The 15,510-nt window shown below is 38.3% G+C and overlaps 1 protein-coding gene across 2 annotated transcripts in view; it reads right to left on the bottom strand.

The window, feature by feature from the left end:
* The window catches only part of ACSS3 (acyl-CoA synthetase short chain family member 3), a 66,041-nt gene that overhangs the window by 28,414 nt on the left and 22,117 nt on the right, over positions 1–15,510 (bottom strand). For both annotated transcript variants that reach the window (XM_084507253.1, XM_084507254.1), the window contains 6 exons: positions 15,260–15,394; positions 14,844–14,984; positions 13,286–13,366; positions 13,096–13,191; positions 4,148–4,299; positions 776–879 (listed from right to left, as the gene is read on the bottom strand). In XM_084507253.1, coding sequence (XP_084363379.1) covers positions 776–879; positions 4,148–4,299; positions 13,096–13,191; positions 13,286–13,366; positions 14,844–14,984; positions 15,260–15,394 — 709 coding nt within the window. The remainder of the gene's footprint in view (positions 1–775; positions 880–4,147; positions 4,300–13,095; positions 13,192–13,285; positions 13,367–14,843; positions 14,985–15,259; positions 15,395–15,510) is intronic.

Raw genomic sequence — 15,510 nt, 5'->3', positions numbered from 1 at the left:
ACTACTGATAACACAAATACTAGACTCCTCCACCATCTTCTGCTTTAGCCTCATTTGAAAGAGTCAACAACTAAGACAAAATTGCATGAATAAGACTACAGTATTTGGGTAAAATCAATGGTTGTCACCCACGACTACATTTGCTTGGGTTTACATCCTCTTAATCCTCACCCAGAGGCTCTCTACTGCATCATCCCTAACAGCCATGCAGTCTTCTCTCTCCCTTATGTACAATGCAACACCTCCATCTCACCTGTCATGCCTATCTTTCATGAACAGCCAACAGCCCTCCATTCCAGCATTCCATTTGTTTTTAATTACACAAAATATATGTGTAATATATAAACTTACATACATACATATATGTATATATATATATATATACATACACACATACAACATAAGTTAAACATGAAAGCTTCTCCAAACACCAAATTTTCTGGTATGAAGAAGTCAAACATACAAATGTATACAATTAAACCTGGAAAAATACAGAAATAATGCTAACTTTTTTTAAAGATAGGGATCAGATAATGCTTTTGTTTTTCTACATAGCTTTTAAAAATGCCATGGTTTAAATATATCCTGTTATTAAGTTATTTTTCAGACCACTTCCAAAACAAACACACTCTTTCTGCTGAATTTTTATTTTCACTATTAGCCTTGCCTATTTCAATGTTCGTGGAAACACATGCTGACCTACCTGCAGACTCAGGAACCAAGTCTGAAAATATTTCATCACCATATTTTACAAATGATAATTCAAAACACTCACCAGTTTGCCACCAGTGGTCTAAGACAGGTACCTTGAAGACTTTTTTCGACCATTCTAGTGTGTCCACATCACAGTGCTCACCAGCTACAAACAACATTCTGAACCTTTAAAAAAAAAAAAAGTATTTACCTTGATCTGGACAAGAAAGAAAAACAAGAATACAAATTAAGTAAACATCTGTGGCCTGTGTCCCAGATGGGATAAAGACAAAAGGGGAGGGAAGACTGATATTCCTTGTATGCTCTGAGTAACAATCAGAATCTTAGCTATACTCATTTATGCTACCTGATACATCATGTAAAAGCAGGTTTATTTTCAGAATTCAAAAAACTATATCCATTATTTCTGAACACATTTTAGGCACCCTTGTATTTCTTTCTAAAGCAAGCACATTAATATCTGGTATCCGATGAACATGCTTCAGTCTCCAGACTCCCTTGGTATAAAATGGCAGAACATTCACAACTGACCTAAGGCAAGGAAAGACAATTACGCTATGGAACACAAGCTACAAATTTCTATTTGTATCTTAATCTAATCTGCAGTGTTATTTCCCCATTTCATGCACAACTGTCAGTTGCCAGTCATTTGGAAATCAGACCTAAACAGTTCATAAGAATTAAGTCAATTAAAAGATGAAATGTGATTCCAAACAGGGGAAGAGTCAATGGGTCAACGTCACAGTTACCTTGTGAAGATGAGAACAGATTCCACAAGCCACCCAGAATATACCCAGGTCATGGAATTTGGGTGTTTGCTGCTTTTCAAACACAACAGGCAGCAATACAATTAGATGGCCTGCTTAGCAGCACTGTGAGTTATCAAAAAAACAGGTCTGCTACAGATCCTGTAGCCATATGAGGTTGAATAGGGCTTTTATCCTGCAGTAATACAAATTAAAAATCTCTTTTGCTGTTTAGCATAAGTCATGTTGAAGACACAGGTGATGTTTTGAAAGCAAACAATTTTCAAGATTTGACTCCAAAAGCCAACAAGGATTTTGAAGCAGGCACACCATAACCTTTGGAAACATCACACATAATTCTGTGCAGTTGTCAATGATGCTACCAACATTAGTTTTTAACAGGGACTTATTTAATTTATTTCAAAAGAACAAAAATCTGTTTATCATTCAATTTACTCCTGTAAATCAAATACTGCTGTGTATACTGGAAGCTGGCATTGTCTACCACCCCTGTACCTTTCAGCAATAGTCTTTTTTATTTTTTAAATCAGATTGAAAAATAAATTGCCTTAACCTATATCATTTTTAATAGAAGTTTTCAAGAATTAAATGTAACATGGTGGAACCCTCTTTCAGGGATGCATTCCTAGACATTTGACTTAGTCTCTAGAGTAAGTAGGAATACATTTTGTCCCACACGGGAAAAAGACATCCCACTTCACAGATTCTGCACCAAATAATGGAGGAGAAAGTATCATAGATTGAGAGTATCAAGTAAAAGTGTTAATCCAAACTGAAACAGAAAATTATCTTGACATTGGATGGAAAAGTCCATCTAAATAACACCCGAAAGCAAGAATTTTCCTAGAAAGAAAATTTTAATCATCTGTTGGATTCCACTTCTTAAGAACTGCAGCTTAACCTATAAAATAACACTCACTGTAACTAGCTAGACATTAATATTGAAATCGGTACAGGATAGCCAGTCTAATTTAAGCACCTTTCCCAATTCAATAACATACATGACAGTATCACACATAACCAGGAAGTTAGAGCCATGACTAGACGTTACAGTAAGATAATCCTTATCTAACATGGAAAGAAAGGACTGTTCTCTGGGATTCAGAGAACAGTCACTGGACTTGGACTTACCCACAGGTGCAAAAGGCTTTGGATTTTGCATATAAGTGACTAAAGACAATCCACAAGAATACTAGATACTAAATGCTTCACTAGAGGAGAAGTTGTGTACCAAGATATTGCATAGCCCAAAGCTGAATGAACTCTGAGATGACTAAATCTGTGCGCAAATGAAGAAGCTCATGAACTATGCACTGAGTAGGAATGACGAAATACCCCTTTACATCTGGGGCAACTGCTATCAGCAAAGGGACCCTAACTCGCCTGGAATTCTTTGGTCAGAAAATGCAACAACTTACAGAGCAGGTTAGCAGATTTTCTTGTCAATTTTTACTCCAATTATACACTGACTCATTTTAGTCACTGCCTAAGTAAATGCTGAGAAATAGCAATTAAATTTTCTAGCATCTGTATCATTTTCTTGTCACTAAACATCACAGAAGAACAGGGCATTAGGGTCTCAAATGAGCTTGTTCCCCATTTCATGGAAGGGAAATGATTGCTGACAACACTCAAAATAGACAGAAGAAAGTAATGATGAACTTGTAATGAATACCTGAGGAATAAATCCAGCTTACTGATAAACAAAACTTCCCAGAGCAATTATGAGAATGGAGGTCTAATTAAGCTACATAGCTTTACATCTTCCAGTTCTCTTTGGAGAAGTGTGATAAAAGATGTTCATGACTGAATACTGCCTACAATCTGACACGGCCCTTGTTTGATGCTGAGCAAATTATTCAGCTCTAAGATTGTATATGGTCTAAAACCACATATTTTTCATTTTTAGAATATTTGGCATGCAATGCTGAAATGTGATTTGTAGAAGTACTAAACACTCACAGATGCATCAAGTCAGTGTGAGAGGCATTTCAACTATAAAATGCTAATAATGTATTTTAACCATATAATGCTAAAAACTTGGAAATAATGGTAGTTCAATAGCTCAGTCTGGTATGCAAAATTAATAGAAGACTTTTACCTTAATCTCTCTGTGCCTCAGCTTCTCATCTGCAAAACACAAATACTACTCTCTCATCTCACAAGGGATTTGTGAGGATGAACTCAGTCGTGATTTTGAAGCATGAGATAGCACGGCGATAAAAACTTTAAAAACAGCATGAAACAGCAATGTATAACCATAAGCAGTGACTAAATTATGGGGAGACAGATATTGACTAGCTGCTGATTTAATCAACACTGAAGATCCTGTGAACTCAGAGAAGTGGGAGGTCACGTGGGAAAACAGTCCGGGATTGTGTAATCCAAGTCTGTATTACAGGGTATAAGCACAGTGGAGTAAAATGGAGGTAAAAGTGGAGTAAAATACCTTATAGATATATTTCTAATGAGCAATTAAAGAGTCATCTTTTTAATAGCTTGCCTTTTCTCCAAACCATCAATATAAATTCACAAGCAAATACATATACACCTAGACTATATTTGAATTCTGTTATACATAGGTGGGCAAAGCCCCAGACATTGCTATTCTTAGCTCATTCAGTCTGCTTCTGTAAGAAAATGCTTCCAGTGTATCCTTAGTTCACCTTTTCAGAGAGTACTGCTTTCCCAGGGCTGCCTCAGGGTCCTGCTGACGGATTGCTCTAATTGCAGTTGGTGAAGTAAAGAGGGCAGCTACTTCATGCTCTGCTAGCACGCGGAAATAGGCACCAGCATCTGGCGTTCCCACAGGCTTCCCCTATGGAGAGAATAATTTAAAATGTCACAGGATAAAAATACTTCATAATTCCTTGACAGTTCAAGGCTTGAACGTGTAATAGTAGTGGTAGCACAGCAACTGAAGTAATTTCAAATAAGACTTTAAAGAAGGATTTGTTAAAAATAATAATACATTAAGTGTACTCACTTGCAGAAATAAATTTCACAAGCTTTGGACATAATCTCTGAGAACTAAGAAAAATGGGACAAACAGACAAGCAAATGAAGACAGCCCCAAACAGCTGTTATTACACTGCCAGCAGAGGGAGTCATGCCTACATCTGTCCTTACATCTGTCAAACAGGTTGTAAAACGTTCATGGTCCCACTGACCTAGGAGTCTGTGGACACAGTGGCACTTCAGCCATACCCTATGCACAGAGCTACAGGTCATAATGCCAGCTTTTTGTCACTTCGAATTTGTCTCTCATTTCTGGAAAAATTCCAACTCAGCTGCTTACAGCTGGCTTACTGGTATCTTTGTGCTGCTATCACATGAGAAAACTGGAGAGAAGCCAAAGATCCCTTTAACTGTGTTAGCGTGGTATCTGCTGGGTTTGTTTGTTTGTTTTTAGAAAACTAAACATTGTCTTGAGCTACAGGGCATAGTCAGGAAAATTGTAAACAGAAGTAATTGGACATGACAAATTGTCCACTGGTAAATAATAATAATAATAATAAATAATCAAAAATATTTTTCCATGGTGCTGCAAATATGAAAAGCAGTCAGCACAGGATCACCTAACAACAATCTTTCTATATGTGTTACTGGAATGAACGAATTGCTCCACACGTATATCAAAATGAAAAGATGTTGTTAAAGCTCTGCAGCTATTGCTACATAACCTTTTCACTAGAAAGGCCAAACTTGGAAGATGAACTTTGACAAAGCATACAAACAAGACAGGAGAGACAAACACTTGCAGGAAGCCATGAATAAGGAGAAAGTTGCACCACTGAAAATGTCACCAAATTTACAGCAGTTTACCAGCCACAAAACAAATTTATACCTCCACCAGCCTTGTGTAAACGCAAATTTGCAGTGTGTCCTGCTTAACACACATCACCCACGTTCATGTATTTTATTACTTTCAAGAGTTACAGGCACAGCTTTGAATTTCTAACCAGCCACAGGCTGTATGGTCTGGACATCTGCCAGTAACGTTCAAGAAACTTTTCTTTCTTTTACTTTTTTTCCTCTGAAGCAGCACATTTGCAAGAAGACAAACACAATACAACAAATAGATTAATAGGTCCAGTGAAAAAAAAAAGTAACATGCAAAACTTTAATTAATACTTTTCAATTTGCCAAGATGCAAATGGAACACAGGCATTTGAATACCTTGAAGAGTTTACTAAATCCCCTACTTTTAGTGCAGTAAGAAGCCACTAGTAACATAGCAAATGCCTTTACAAAATCACACACAAATCGGGTTTGTTGCCCCATCCCAACAGAGCAAACTGCCGGCTGGCTGTGATGCAGGCTCCCAGGTATTCCTTTTCCCTCTCCCTTTTCCACACTGCAAATCCCCCCACACTTGCTGGGCACCAGCTGCAAGACCAACAGTGGCCAGCTGGCAATTTCCAGAGCACAGGATGCCCAACCAAGGCTGGCCACCTACTGCTGGCTTTGCAGCCCTACAGTGAGCTACTGCTGGTGAGAGCAGTGCAGCAGTGGAGGATGGCTGCAAAAGGAAAAAAAGCAGGGCAAATCAGATGGCACAGTTGAAGATTTTAGTGTGGTTTTTTGTAGTATAGAGGACATAATGAGAAGCAAATGAAGAGGGAATAAACAAAAAAGAGTTCCCAGCCAAGGAGGGAGGAGTATCACTAGTGCCAAAAACTTTCTTTTTACTAATAGCCTGTCCTAGCTTCCCAAAGAGGCATGCAAAAGGAGATTTCTGTACTGAAAAAAAAAAAAATGTTTTTTTTTGTTTCATATAACACACAGTTCCCAAACAAAAACCTTTCATCAGATTTTCTGTCCTTAAGCCTTCTCCTCGCACACATCTTCATTGTAATTTTCATGCATTCATCCAAGTGCTCACCAGTTGATGAACCTCTTTATTCAAGTTCATGTTATCTCCATATAATATTCACTATACCCGCAGATGTGCAATGATCTGCATAGGAGTTAAACCTTGCATCACTAACACTAGAATGGACTTCGAGCAAAAAATTCCAAATTTCCATAAACTTCTCATTAACTAATTATGTAATTGAACTAGTACAGCTTTTAGTCATCTTGGACAGAAAAGAACAAACAAACAAAAACCTAACTGTGAGGCAATCTGAAGTTGGTTACTCTGCCCATAATAATGTAGCCTGTAATTTTTAAGCAAATGAAAATTTCCAGGGCCCCTAAAAGTGTTGTGTCTGACCTCAACTCTACCCTCTGGGCTTGGCTGCAAGTGCTCAAGGCCAGGATTGCTATGGAGTGGCTGTGTAACCTGAGGCAAGAGAGCTGGTAGAGGTGTGAGGAGCCTCCCTTGGCTCAGAGGCGATGCATGCTCAGGTCCCTGCCCTTGGTGCCTGGCCAAGCCATGCTGCAGTCCTGCCTGTGCCTCGCACCTCCAGCGAGCTCCAGCTGGCCCAAACCCTGACCTCAGCTTCAGTTTGGAGAAGTGCAATTCTCAGACCTAGGCGAAAAACAAGTAAAACAGCAAGAACTGTGGAAGTAAAGGAATAGAAAATTCCCCTGACAGTCAACTGGAAATAGTTCCCAATAAGGCAACACTTAAAATTTTCATTTAGGGAAAAAAAAAATCTGGCCTAGCTGCAAAATATTCTTACTGATTCTGCAGAAAATGCTCTCCAGTGCCTTGGCAGTTGCATAAACAAAAACTGACAAAGGCAAAACGAATCAGGGACAGTGCAAATTAATTTAAGACCACAAAAAAAAAAAAAAAAACACTACTACTAAAAGTGCCAAAGTATGTTCTCATTTATCATACAAAAAAATTGTAGAGTACTGCAAGATGCCATGAGAGGCTTATTATCACATGCAGTTTTGATTTTTAAAAAGTCACTGCTACAAAAAGTACAGCACAAGGTAACCGAATTCAAAATATGCTGACAGGTTGCTGAGTCAATTGGGGAACGTAAGCAAATGAGATGACTCCACGGCATTTCTGCAGGGATCAGCTCAGAACCTGATGCAATATTTGCATCAATACTGCAGACGAAAACTTATTAAAAAGAAACCACTGTCAGTAGTATCCGTGGTTGGCAGGAACTGAGATGGTGGTGACCAAGAACAAGGCAGTCAGGAAGAGTGATCTGCATCACCCAATTTTAAAAAAGAGATGTAGGAGATTCACTTCTTGAAACAGATAGGATTCAGGTAGAAAAGTCTTTCTTTTAATAACCTACCAAGAGACTCAGAATGACAGACAGATAGGAATGTGTTTCTTTCTGGAAGTACCTAGACTGAGCACGTAATTTATCAAATGTCTACCAACTGAGCACACATCCTCAGGCAGAATGCGTTGATGGATAATGCATGATTATGAAAGAAAATTCATAGGCAGCAAGGATGATCAAGGGGATAGAAATGTTCTCCTGTGGAAAAAGAAGCTATTGGGATGGATTACTTGAGGAAAAAAAAAAAAAAAAGACATTAGGAAAACTATAATAAAACAATCAACTACACATCAATAACAGCTCAGCAATTCCCTTTTTGCCTGACTCATAACAACGTGAGGCTATTCAATTAAAGATAAACTTCAGCTCACGATGAGGAAATTCTCTCTGCATAGTGAATAGTATACATGGAACTCAATGCCACTAAAATCTGCTGACACCAAGGAGGTATCAGGACTCAAAAGAACATCTTCATAGAGGTGTTCCCCCTTCTGCTGCCAGCCCTGCTGCCAACCCCTCGCTACAGACTTGAGATGACACATCCTACTGAGTTCACTCCGCAAATATGACCAATATGGGCAATGGCAGAACTGGCAAACTCCAGGGACAGTGCTTTCTTTGAAAGCCGATAATGGCTTACAAGAACCACAGCAAGGCTGGATGTCCCAAGCAGCTAAGAAATGTGCCAAAGTAGAGTAAGTGTAAACCCGGACCCTTTGGTTGCTGCTGCTGCTGTGTAGGCTGTAGGCTTGTTGCAAGAGCAGTGGCTGGAAGGACCCCTGCGAGAGCTGTGGGGAAGGCTCCCCAAGCACAGAAATGTCTCACTGCAGCTCTGTGTGGGACTACAGCTCCTTCTCTGTCCTAGACCACTCAAATGAAGTCCTCAAGGCACAGCTCCTTGGCAGGCGTAGGCATCGTCCTCTTCCTTTCCCTGGCTCTAATTCCACATCCTGAGCATTGCAGTAATGACAACGCTGCTGTCTTCCTGGCATTACAGATCACAAGAAGTAACTAGACTTTCTCTTCCTGCTGCCCGTTTGCTTGGGATCCAATCCTCACAAACAACCCAGAGTGGGATGTGAGACTTCAAGTAGCTTATTTATATATGAAGTCTATCATTCTTTAGAGAAAAACAAACCAGGACAACATGAGCCAGCAGTGTGCTCAAGTGGCCAAGAAGGCCAACAGCATCCTGGCTTGTATCAGAAACAGTGTGACCAGCAGGGCTAGGGAGGTGATCGTCCCCCTGTACTCAGCTCTGGTGAGGCCGCACCTCGAGTACTGTGTTCAGTTTTGGGCCCCTCACTACAAGAAGCACATCGAGGTGCTTGAGCGGGTGCAGAGAAGGGCGACAAAGCTGGTGAGGGGTCTGGAGAACAAATCCTACGAGGAGCGGCTGAGGGAGCTGGGCTTGTTCAGCCTGGAGAAGAGGAGGCTCAGGGGGCGACCTTATCGCTCTCTATAGGTACCTCAAGGGAGGCTGTAGCGAGGTGGGGGTTGGTCTGTTCTCCCATGTGCCTGGTGACAGGACGAGGGGGAATGGGCTTAAGTTGAGCCAGGGGAGTTTTAGGTTAGATATTAGGAAGAACTTCTTTACTGAAAGGGTTGTTAGGCATTGGAACAGGCTGCACAGGGAAGTGGTGGAGTCACCATCCCTGGAAGTCTTCAAAAGACGTTTAGATGTAGAGCTTAGGGATATGGTTTAGTGGGGACTGCTAGCGTTAGGTCAGAGGTTGGACTCGATGATCTTGAGGTCTCTTCCAACCTAGAAATTCTGTGATTCTGTGAAATGAAAAAAACTCCACTGTAAGACGATCATGTAAGAGACTACTGAAGGAACACATTGCTGTCCTCATCATTTCTTCTTGTGTTACTCCATACCTTCTAGAATGAAAACACCTCCATTGCAGTATTTACTTTCATGATTCTCTTCTGGAAATTGCATGCAATAATTTTAATGTTCTCAGTGGTCAAGAATAGATACTATAAAACTATCCAAGTCTTTTCCTTATATCTGGGAAAATGTCATTTACCCACACCACTTTCCTCTTCTACTTAACTGGAGCGGTGGTGATGAGTTAATCTCTTTGGAATAAAGAATCCAATTAACATCTATTATGTGTTTAAACATTAATTGGAGTATAATAATTTAATACTCAAACTAACATGATATTTGATTCTATAAATGTGTACTTCTGCTACCACCTAAAGTTTTTGCTCCATGTTATTCAGAATATCAGAAAAGTCAATCATGGTGGTCCCCAGCCTTAAAATTCTATTGGTCCACTGGGAAACCATTGTATGTTGTTTCTTTCCCATAGTAGAAAATGGAATTCTATAAAAGAATTAAACTTGAAAAGAACAACTATTTCTTTTTTCTTTACTCTACTTTCTTTGTTTTTCTAATGAAAGACATTTATTACTGAATTCTCTGTTTAATTACTTGTAGAGATCCTTAAGCCACTGAAGCCCCAAAAACTGTATACCAGAACTACACTGAGCACCTGCAAATGAAATAAAGATCAAGATGGGGTTTGGAAGGTACACAACATCAGGTAAATTGTCCAAATCAAAAAAATCAACACAGAAAAGTACTTAATTTATTTCTTTTCCAAACTTCATCTGAGCTCGCACATTTAGTGTCAATACACTCCAAATATGTTGTGTGTTCACTGCCTCCAAAATTTCTTAATTAAAAAGCAAAGGAGCCTAAAAGTAGATATTATTCATAAACTAGATTTCTAAATAGAAAATTAAAAAAAAAAAAATTGACTAGTGGATGGAATAGATAAACAAAACATCTGAAAACTCTGGATAATTAAATACATTTAGAAATGTAAAGAATATGAACACAAGGGTGAGAAAAGCGATTAGTATCTATATAGGTATATTTACATGGCATTTACGTTTACCTTGATAGACATACACCTGCACAGGAGAATGCACATGCACAACACACACTGACACTGAAAGTACCAGCTCCTAGCAGCATATGCTGAGATTTCTCAAATTCATACACACGTAAGTAAGAATTGAGTCTACCAAGTCTTTGGTCAAAAAAGTCAACGGTTTACTCCTTCATGTACTCCTAAACCAGAAATGATCTCACTGGAAGACTGTTGCACATCACAAAGTTAGCAATCCATTTAACAGTTGACCTGAGGAGGTGCAGGCCTGTGCTGTGCTGCACATAAAATTTGGCCCTAAAGGCTGTGTTGTGTTGCACATAACCCTTGGCTGCAGGACAAACTTAGCCAGCTAACAGAGGAGCCTGCCTGTAGACAGCTTCCTCTTGGCCCAGGCTACCAGGGCCAAAGAGGAAGGCCAAATTTTACAGTGAAGCAGCAGATTCTCATGTGAACGTATTTATGTTTAGCAGCAGCAATAATGAAGAGATTTTATTTTACAATGCTGCACAATGAGCAGCATCAGAAGGGACGTAAGATTATCTGTGCCCTTTTCTCCTACTGTTTGCCTGAGGAAATGGTATTTTAGTCAGTAACATATACCTTACTTACAGGGAGTAATATTAAATGCTAGCACCAGTGTTGCTAGCATTCCCCACAATTTGTTTGTTTGTCCATCTCTTAACTTTGCACAGAAGATCTACACTATCTGAGTAAATCCAAGTGAAGTAAGAAAACAAAGATTTCTAGCTTGTGTAGAGACTGTATACCAGATTTTTTTTGCTGGAAAAGTAGGTACAAGCTTGAGGGATGGCAGGTTAGTATTTAAATATAGCCTGCAGTGATAGCCGTTTTAAGCCGTCATTTCCAGAAAACAGGACAAAGTCAAAATAAGTAACAGATTCTTGCTTAAGGATACTAAATTTCCAAAGATTTTACAGAGTTTTTACATAGCATATAGGTGTAATAGCAAAGATTACCACCTAAAAGGGGAAGGACAAATGGAATCTTGTGGGACATTGTGTGCAAAACACAGACTGCTCTTCTTCACCTTTCCACCTCAGAAAAATGCAGGTGAAAACTGGATACTGAATATATCTGTGTGCAAAATTTTAACTTTAGTTTATCTTTCAGAGCCAAAGCTTGCTCACAGTAGTCTCTTCTGTCACCCCATAATGCTAAAAGGAGTGTCCAGACTGTTTGTCATCTTCACAGGAAAATAATGCATTCACTTCAAGCTTTCATGCTGAATGCTGATGCATTAAGCAAGTCAGTAAACTTCATCTTTCACGAAGGGAAATTGGATTTGAAATTAAGAATAACAATTTGTTTAAGTTTCCTCCAGTTGCTGCAGTCATTGGCTGGAAATATTAAAGTATGTGAGATTCTCTATGACAGCTGTTTAGGGAAAAAAAAAAAAATGTTATTACACTGTGTACTTTAATATTTAATAAAAAATACTTGTTTTGCAGGCCTGCTTTCCTGAGAGATTATTGAAAAAATCAATTCAAGGTCTAGACGCTAAAAAACTGTTATTTGCCTCAGACCTTACAGATCACAACATGTGGAAGAAAAATACGCTAACAAAAGATCATTTTCTGTTTCATACAACAGCTTAACACTTTACCTGGAGTATTTCAGTGAAGGGAAGAAATCAGTAGAACCACAAAGATGAGACCAAAGTCCATACTGCAGTTTTAAGACCTCAAAATTTGCTATGCTTTTAAACATTGCACTTTGTTTCTTATTTCACATTTTTCCATTACAAAAATTATAAACAAAAACACAAAGCAACATACACAGGTGTCAGCTGGGCATAATCTGCTGCTTTATGAGAGATTACCAATCTTCTTTCTATGCACACTGACAAAAATAAACTTAATATAATGAGAAACAGTAACATGAAACATGAATATGAGCTCATCCAGTGTCACAGACACGGTTCACACAGCAGCTTCTCGTGTACACCCAGCCTTTTCACTGGCAGGGCAACACAAGAAATTGAAAAGTCCTTGAATAAGCCTAAGCATTACTCTGCAACAGAACATCAGAGCGTTATCCGCATTATTCTCATACTAAATCCAAAACACACCACCATACCAGCTACTAGGAAGAAAATTACCTCTATCCCAGCCAAAACCAGGACAGTGCTAATTTACAGCCCAGACTCTCCACTGTAACTCTAGCTCAGGCACCGTCTTCTGCCTTGATGCTGATCCAAGAATCAGCGCTGGAATCTGTAGTACTCGGCTTTTACTCTCCACTGCAGTCATCAGACAGGAGGGCAAACTTCTTTGTGTGCTACTCAGGCTGCCCATGAAGTCATTGGAAGTGGCTCACAAACTAGATTTGTACTATGAGCCAGTACTGGAAGAGGCCAGGTTTGATGAACTCAATTAAAATACTTTAATTTTGAAACAACCTGAGAAGAAAAATCTGAAAGAAGTAATACCCTAATTCCACATTGCACTTACTGCAAAAACGTCATTGTTGGTAGTACACATTTACCTCATACAAAACTGTAGGGTTCCCATGAAGGAGAGGCCCATAGCAAATGTAGGAATGGCCAACTACCCAGCCTAAATCAGAAGCTGCCCACCACACCTAAAATGAAATAAAAAAAAATAAGAATATTGTTGTGTGCGCTTTTTTTAAGACAAGCTCAAAAAGAAATTATACAACATTTAAACAGAATTACCTCACCAGGTTTGAGTCCATATACAGCTGACATTGTCCAGTTCAGCATTACCGCATAGCCACCTGTTGGTCTGATAACACCCTAAATAAGAAAATTTAAACATTTAAGACCATTTAAAGGATGCAATAATATGCCTGTCTTCAATTAAATTTTGAATTTTTAGCAGTAACAGACTTAAAGTTATCCATTTCCAATACTCCTCACTTAATAAAAGGATCCTTTCTTACAAGTATATGCTTCTGCTAATGTTCCAACTGAAGTAATGTTGGGGAGAAAAAAAAAAAAAAGAAAAACCCAAGTCCTATGACAACAGTTTCCAGAAGACAACTAACAAAGACTGAAGTTGTCTCATTCAAATCAGATACAAATTTTAAGTCAACTTATGCTGACAAAAATATAAGAGAACAAATCCTTACTTCATTTTATCCATCTAAATGTTAGTCATATTTTACACTTATTGTCTAGGCTCCCTGAATCCCAGTATCAATAGAGAAAAAGAGGCACCTGTGGAATAGCCGATGCCTAAAGTAACTGGGGTGAATTACTCTCTCTTTCTGCATGCATTATTTCAGACCTTGTCCAAGAACCTGGGCACCATTGAGACACGTTAGCTCATTAAAATGGAGATTGCCACAACAGAGAATGGTTAACTAATGCTTTGTGAATTTCAGAAAGCTGTTTGCCTTCGTTAGTCTCAGTCTCTAACTCAGTCTCCACTCTGAGATTAACAGAAGTTTTGTTATGGAGATATCACAACTGAACAATTTTACTTGCATGAACACTTAAATCTAAGTCATACCAGTGTGATACTGGCTCCAAATTTGTGATAGTGAGATCACTGCTGGTAAACTACATTCAGGTTGAACTACTCTTCATAAAAGAATTGTAAGAACCAAGCAAACACAAAGAGTTTGCTTTTAAAATAAGATATTTTTAGAACAGATCCTTAAGACTAATTGACACTTGAAAGCAAACATTTCCAAAGAATGCCCTATGTTGATTTACAGCCTTACTCAATCTTAACTTTCATTTTCATGGGATTTATAGTCTCAGAACTGTTCAGCAACACAAGCCTTTAGAAGATGCCTAATTCCATTTAATCTGTAATGTCATTCATTACATCTCATCTATGAGAAGATTAGCTAATATGTAAATAATGAATAAGCAAAGTCTATTCAGCAATAAATGCTATTGTAGAAGTGATATATTAACTAATCTTGCCACTAAAGGACTATCCTATGCTCATCTCAAAATAGTTAAAGTACAGAAGATATTCATGGATGGAAGACATTCTACTATCCTCACAAGCTTTTATTGTATGAATATTTTGGGTTAAATTAAGTATATTTTTGTACTACTATTTAAATAAAGAAACACAATTTACTCCAGGACTTTGAAGTAGAAAAATATGAATAAATGAGTTTAAAGCATTTCTAGCAATGCTAATCATTTATAGCAGTGAGCTCCGGTAAACATTTTCAACCTTTTTAATTAAATATTTCCCTCAAGTGGAACTGCAAATAGGTTACAAACAGTTAGACTACAGGTAGTCCTTTACCTTGGGCAAGCCTGTTGTTCCAGAAGTATACAGAATATAAAGCGGATGGTCTGAAGGAACAGAGACACACTTATAATGTTGTGCTTTTGAAAGCTCTTCTTCCCAGTCGAGATCGCGGCCTGGGGCAAGAGGAACGTGTCCCTGCCCATCAAAAAAAAAAAAAAAAAAAAAAAGTTCAAAGAAAAATGGTTGGAATAAAATGTAAATAGGTCAAAAAAACATACTATTCAATTTTCTGTACAGTAGCAGTAGTTCTATTTACTATGTAAATATTATGCATTTAAGTTTTCCCCATAAAATACAAAACCAAACTAGAACAGATACATTTAAAAAAAATTACTTGTAGAACAGAGAAGACATATGGACTAAATATATATCTGAAAGTTAACAATAAGGCACGGCACCTGTACACTCACCAAGTTAGGTCGCCTGTAAATGAGAACTTTCTCAGGTTTGTTCTGTACCCTTGCAAGTGCTCCTTCTAGGAGTGATATATATTCTACTTTCCTTTTCGGTTCAACTCCAAAACTTGCTGTTACAATAAGTTTGGGCTAAAATGAAGAAGTTAGACTGTTGATATATACATTTGCAATGTATTTTTATAAAGTATATGTAACCTAGTAACATGTTTTCCATGCAATTAGTTGGTTAATGAAGCTCAGTATAG

Source organism: Aythya ferina, assembly GCF_964211825.1.
Source record: "Aythya ferina genome assembly, chromosome: 1".
NCBI classification, from domain to species: domain Eukaryota; kingdom Metazoa; phylum Chordata; class Aves; order Anseriformes; family Anatidae; genus Aythya; species Aythya ferina.
Note: the sequence above shows the minus strand (reverse complement) of the source record. Positions and strands in the feature narration are given on the sequence as shown.